This window comes from Nanorana parkeri, unplaced genomic scaffold, assembly GCF_000935625.1.
Source record: "Nanorana parkeri isolate BGI_ZX_2015 unplaced genomic scaffold, ASM93562v1 scaffold131, whole genome shotgun sequence".
Classification (NCBI taxonomy): Eukaryota; Metazoa; Chordata; class Amphibia; order Anura; family Dicroglossidae; genus Nanorana; species Nanorana parkeri.
In genome coordinates, this window is record NW_017306399.1 from 1,537,343 (window position 1) to 1,543,607 (window position 6,265).

The following is a 6,265-nucleotide window of genomic DNA, read 5'->3' on the forward strand; positions in this document are numbered from 1 at the left end:
GGGCTCAGGCATAAACATGAAGGCCTGGGTCAACCAAGCAGTCATATTTGTTACATGTAGTGGTGCAGTTTGGGCTCAGGCATAAACATGAAGGCCTGGGTCAACCAAGCAGTCATATTTGTTACATGTAGTGGTGCAGTTTGGGCTCAGGCATAAACATGAAGGCCTGGGTCAACCAAGCAGTCATATTTGTTACATGTAGTGGTGCAGTTTGGGCTCAGGCATAAACATGAAGGCCTGGGTCAACCAAGCAGTCATATTTGTTACATGTAGTGGTGCAGTTTGGGCTCAGGCATAAACATGAAGGCCTGGGTCAACCAAGCAGTCATATTTGTTACATGTAGTGGTGCAGTTTGGGCTCAGGCATAAACATGAAGGCCTGGGTCAACCAAGCAGTCATATTTGTTACATGTAGTGGTGCAGTTTGGGCTCAGGCATAAACATGAAGGCCTGGGTCAACCAAGCAGTCATATTTGTTACATGTAGTGGTGCAGTTTGGGCTCAGGCATAAACATGAAGGCCTGGGTCAACCAAGCAGTCATATTTGTTACATGTAGTGGTGCAGTTTGGGCTCAGGCATAAACATGAAGGCCTGGGTCAACCAAGCAGTCATATTTGTTACATGTAGTGGTGCAGTTTGGGTTCAGGCATAAACATGAAGGCCTGGGTCAACCAACGGCTTATGATTGTGGCATATAGTGCTGCAGCTTGGCTTCTGGCAGAAACATAAAGGCCTGGATCAACCAAGTGCTCATATTTGTAGCATAAACCAGCCCTTCTAAACCAGAGTGCCGTGGCACCCTGGTGTGCCTTCTGGCTTCCTCAGGGGGTACCACAAAATGTTGTGTTAGTAGGACTGTGATGTAAAGGAGGGGAATAAAGGCTGAGGTGAAGGGAGCTCCTGATGTAAAGGGGGAACTTTGATATAAAAGAGGGCTCCTGATGTGAAGGGTGTCTTTGATGTGAAGTAGGCAACCCACTTTTTGTGTGTTTTTGCGTGGGGTCCCCCTTAAAATCGATGACATATTAGACTGGGATGACTGGAGATTTTGCATGCTTTTAATGGGTGCCGTGACTGAAAAAAGTTTTAGAAACTGTGGCATAGAGGGTTATCCCGACGCCAAACACTGCTCCCTTACAGAGAAGCCTCCAGCGGAGGTCTTCTTAAAACACCAACACTGGGACTGGAATGTTGATCATCTGGTCCACCACTGTGCTCTGTGGTTCCTCCCACCTACCCCCTACGTCACTTTTTCTCCCCTCTAGTAATGCAGAATTTGGCAAGAGGAGCCACGGAGCACAGCAGGGAGGCTCCCGGAAGAGTCGGCTTCAGAAGAAGACTTTATTTGGCGATTTCTCTGCAATCCAGTGGCGTTTCCTTTTTTAATGGGCACTTTCCATTTAGTGACAGGGTTGCTTTAATAGGAAACAAATCATGAAGCTGGCATTTTAAAAAAAGCTTCCCAAAACAAAGTTTGACGTAATAAAAATGATTATTTTCTAAGGGTCACCAATGTGTCCATGCAAAATAATAAAAAAACAAAAATGCATGTAAGGAATTTTGCAACCAGATGTGAGCTGCGCACATGGAAGAAGTTTGTTTAAAGGTTCCTGTAGAACCACCAGTGTGACCGGGCCCTAAAATGTACTGAGAATTTGGTGGATCCTATAGCTGAAACATGGCACAACTCAGTTCTGGCGATCAGTTCTGGCAAATGTTTTGCCTACAATACAAATATTTGTCTAGCTATAGATTTATATCATGGGAGCCCATAAAGAGTACAAGAAAAAAAATACATAACAATATATATATCTATATAGATATCTATATATATCTATATAGATATATATAGATATCTATATAGCTATATATATATATATATAATGATTATTTATATTTATAAACTGTGATAATACAAGTTCTAAATAATTACATCGTTTCATTTATACATTTAGAATAAATCTTAGGACAGCTGGCAATGGCAAGTTCTATTTCAGGTTCCTCCTTAGCATTACACACGCTGCCAAACCGCCATATTTGTTCAGGGCAAAACATCAACACAGTAAAGACAGGCTCTATGCTCGCATCCGCCATATTTGATCAGGGCAAACAGCCCCACGACAGGATGAAACAAAAACCCAGCCGGTCTATTAAATATCACACTTCTTACTTGCTAACCACACTCAACAAACAGAACAAATTAAAACGTTCGCCTGTGTTTGACCCCTCCCCCCCCTCCCGTTTCCGTGGCGACAGAGAAGCGGCGTCCCGGTAGGGCGGTGACGTATGAAGAGGGCGCCGTCGCAGGCAGATGGCGTGTGTGCCGGAGAGCTGAGCTGGAAGACAGGCATGGAGGGAGCTATGACAGCTGTGGCTGTGCTACTGGCTCTGACTGTGCGCTGGGCCGTGTCCCTGTACCCCTACTCAGGTAACCTTGAGCTGTATGGACTACAAGTCCCAGCATCCCCTGCATGTGTCCCTATACCCCTACTTAGGTAACATTGAATTGTATGGACTACAAGTCCCAGCATGCCGTGCATGTGTCCCTATAACCCTACTTAGGTAACATTAAATTGTGTAGGCTATAAGTCCCAGCATCCCCTGCTTGCGTCCCTGTACTCAGGCAACATTGAAATGTGTGTTCTACAAGTCCCAGCATCCCCTGCATGTGTACCTGTACCTCTACTTAGGTAACATTAAATTGTATGGACTACAAGTCCCAGCATCCCTTGCATGTGTACCTGTACCTCTACTTAGGTAACATTAAATTGTATGGACTGCAAGTCCCAGCATCCCCTGCATGTGTCCCTGTACCTCTACTTGGGTAACATTAAATTGTATGGACTACAAGTCCCAACATCCCATGCATGGATCTTGTTGTGTCCTTGTACCTATACCAAAGTGTTGCAGATTTTCCCTTCACTTCCTATCTGGTGTCGCCGCATAGCAACGAGGGGAAATGTCTCTAACGGAGTCCCAGATAGCTGTACAATCCTGACGGTGGTTCTAATTCTTCCCCCACTCTATACAAACTGGCCGAGCGTAGACTGTATTACATGGCTGACAGGTGTCACTGATTTCAAGGGACAGTCCATGGACACAATCTGCATTATAGACAATGAGGGGAATTTATCAAAACCGCAGCAGATTCTGGAGCAGTTTCCCATAGCAACCAATCGGCATCTCTCTTCAGCCTCACTGCAAGGGTTAATGTTTCACAATCCCGGAGTTCTTCTTTAAAGGCATAGTCCACCTTATGCAGCAACATAATAAATCCACATTAATGAAATGTTCTTTTATAAAAAAATTTGCCTCCAGGCTTGCAGGTCACAAGTACGGTCCGCGTCTGTATACTGTATATAATTATATTGTGCCGTGGGCCGTATTGGACTGGCTCTGTATGTCTATTTTGTCGCCACCGCTGCCATTCAGGATTGCTCCATCTGGAAGCCGGGGGGGGGGTTCTGGGTAAGGACTTGTTGCAGATGCCAGCACTCCATTAATGTTTATTCTGGGGGCTCCCGGCTCGGTATAAAATACGACAGAGGACGTGGAGGTTAATCATATTAGTCGTGTTTTGGTTTGTGGTCAAAGGAACATTTCTGCTGCGGGTCAACAGGTGCAGGCTGGGAGGGGGGCCCGGGGCCCAATGCTGCCTTGCGTACAGAAAGGACATTCTGTTGTGTCACAGGCTCCCCAAATACATGATTTACTGTCCTCCGATGCAGCCGGGGACTGTTCCAGATCTGCTGTGTGCTGCGGAGGGGCCATGGGAGCCGCGGAAAGGTTACACTCTCACTGCTTGAATGGGATGCCAGCAGCAGAATTACCTCTAGGGGAAAAATTCCTCCAGGATGGAAAAAAAGTGCTTTGTATACCCGCAGCCGGGACGGCCGCGCCGCCTGTCCTGACCACCCAGAGGATTGGAGAGACCCTAAAAAAAATGACATGTGCTCGGGGGTTTTATTTCAGAGTTATCATAAAGCTGACCCCCGTCCTCTCCTTCCTCTTCTATCTGACCCTTGGCCTCCCCTTCAGTCTTCTATCTGACCTCCGTCCTTCCCTTCAGTCTTGTATCTGGCCTCCGTCCTCCCCTTCAGTCTTCTATCTGAACTCCGTCCTCCCCTTCAGCCTTATATCTGACCTCAGTCCTTCCCTTCAGCCTTATATCTGACTTCCGGCCTCCCCTTCATTCTTATATCTGACTTCCGGCCTCCCCTTCAGCCTTATATCTGACCTCAGTCCTCCCCTTCATTCTTATATCTGACCTCCGGCCTCCCCTTCATTCTTATAGCTGCGTTGGACAGGATTTCAGCAAAGAGGCTGCAAATGCCACAGGAGGCCGCTGCCGTTAAGTATGCACCGGGTGAGGGTTTAATTTAAAATAGGTTCGGGTGCCAAGGAAGGGGCTGGCGAGTTCTTAGTCTATGAACCTGTCCATTACCTACATCTAGCCCCCCCTCCCCCCTCCAACCTTTTATTTCATCAGAGTAGATTGATGTTCCATTTTAACTTGAATACACCAATTTTGTATTAATACTTTTATTTGTTGTTTACAGGAGCCAGAAAACCGCCCATGTATGGGGACTATGAAGCCCAACGACACTGGCAAGAAGTCACACTCAACCTACCAACCCACCAATGGTTTGTCACATCTGTAAACTCTTTTTTTTTTTTGTTTCAAATAAGTTTTATTGAGTTTTTACAGAAGTACAACGTGGAGACAATAAAGCATTGAACAACATTCGTCAACCCTTATCGGGTCAACGTGCATTTCCATTCAAACAGTCTCATAACAGTGAAGATCTTGGTATGGAAATGTCGGGTAGGAGACCAGGAGATGGGTTGGAAAGAAGGGGGACAGTGGGATAGGTCGATAAGGAAGGAGTGTCAGTCAGAGTCTCATCTAACCAAGGATTCCGGGAGTGTCCACAACGTTATTTTTGGATTATCGGGCAAATCCTGGGGTGTCGTTGAGACATCAAGTGGCATGGTATCACCAGGTTTCTTATAGTGTTTAGCGTAGTAGCCCAGGGAGTATGACCTGTGGGTAATTGGTGCCCTTTTGCTATATGTCGGAAGGGTTGTGGTTCCGGGTAGCTGAGGTGATTCCGGTTTGTGATTGCGGTGGGATGGGGGAGAGAGTAGGTAAGTGGGGGGGGAGATGAGAGGTGAAGGGGAGTCGGGTCCAGGGATGTAAAGGGAACATGGGGTCTAGTATGTGGCTCAGGATTTAGTACTGTGTGAGGGGCGATCAAGGGGTATAGGGTACGTCCGGTCAGGTGGTAGCTCAGTGTAGAGTAGTGAGGTCAGTAGTACTAGCAAAATAGGTCCAGCAAGCCCATAGCGAGCGAAATTGATCTAGCGTGTCTAGTTTAGTGGCTAGTAGCTCCTCCATTTCATAGACATGGCCCACTTGGGTCAACCATTCCCGAATTCTGTAAACTCATTTATTCAGATAATACGAATTATCTAAAATCATGAGCAATAGAAGATTTTTAGTGATTCAACATCCATCCAAAAATACCAATTCCAGAACCAATAAATCAATAAATAGTGGGGTAATAATTGGATTCCCTGATCCTTGGATCACTGTCTTAAGGTAGCCATACACTTTACAACCCTCGCCAGACCTTAGTCTGGCGAGGGTTGTAAAGTACTTAAAAAAAACGTGCAATCTGCCTATCTTGGACAGGCAGATCGTACTCTCGATCATCGCAAGCCGCGCCCACCTGAGGGGCGGGCTTCCGATGACCGCAATGCTGAACGGGCAGTGTGCGCGTGCGCACACCGGCCCGTTCGGCATTTGTCTCCCGAGCACCGTTCTAACCAGCCAAAAATCGTACGATTTTCGGCTGGTTTTCTAGCGTTCTCCTTAGACAAAAGACGTGCGACCGTACAGTAGAAACGGTCGCACGTCTTCGTTCACACTGCTCGATTCTCGTACGATCGCGGGATTTCCCGCGATTCTCGTACGAGAATCGAGCAGTGTATGGGCACCTTTACCTCAGGGCTGCTGTAGAAGCATAAGACTGCTCTGCTGTTTACCTAAAGGGGAATATTTATAAAGCAGTTCATCTGACATTCATGAAACATTCACTGCAGGTGAATCATCCTGGGGCCATGCGTTTTAAATGACAGTGATTGTTTCACCACTAGTGAATGTTTAAAGAAAGTCACATGCACTGTTCTATAAATATGCCCCCGAAGTGTTTCTAAACCCAATAGCAAAAAATTTAATTATTACCATTTCTTTCAAATTTT

General features: G+C 46.2%; 1 protein-coding gene across 1 annotated transcript in view; it reads left to right on the forward strand.

The window, feature by feature from the left end:
• Positions 1-2,303: 2,303 nt before the first annotated feature.
• ALG6 (ALG6, alpha-1,3-glucosyltransferase) overlaps positions 2,304-6,265 on the forward strand; it is a 30,128-nt gene continuing 26,166 nt past the window's right edge. The window contains exons 1-2 of the mRNA XM_018553844.1: positions 2,304-2,429; positions 4,561-4,645. Of these exons, the coding sequence (XP_018409346.1) occupies positions 2,351-2,429; positions 4,561-4,645 (164 nt within the window). The 5' untranslated portion in view covers positions 2,304-2,350. The remainder of the gene's footprint in view (positions 2,430-4,560; positions 4,646-6,265) is intronic.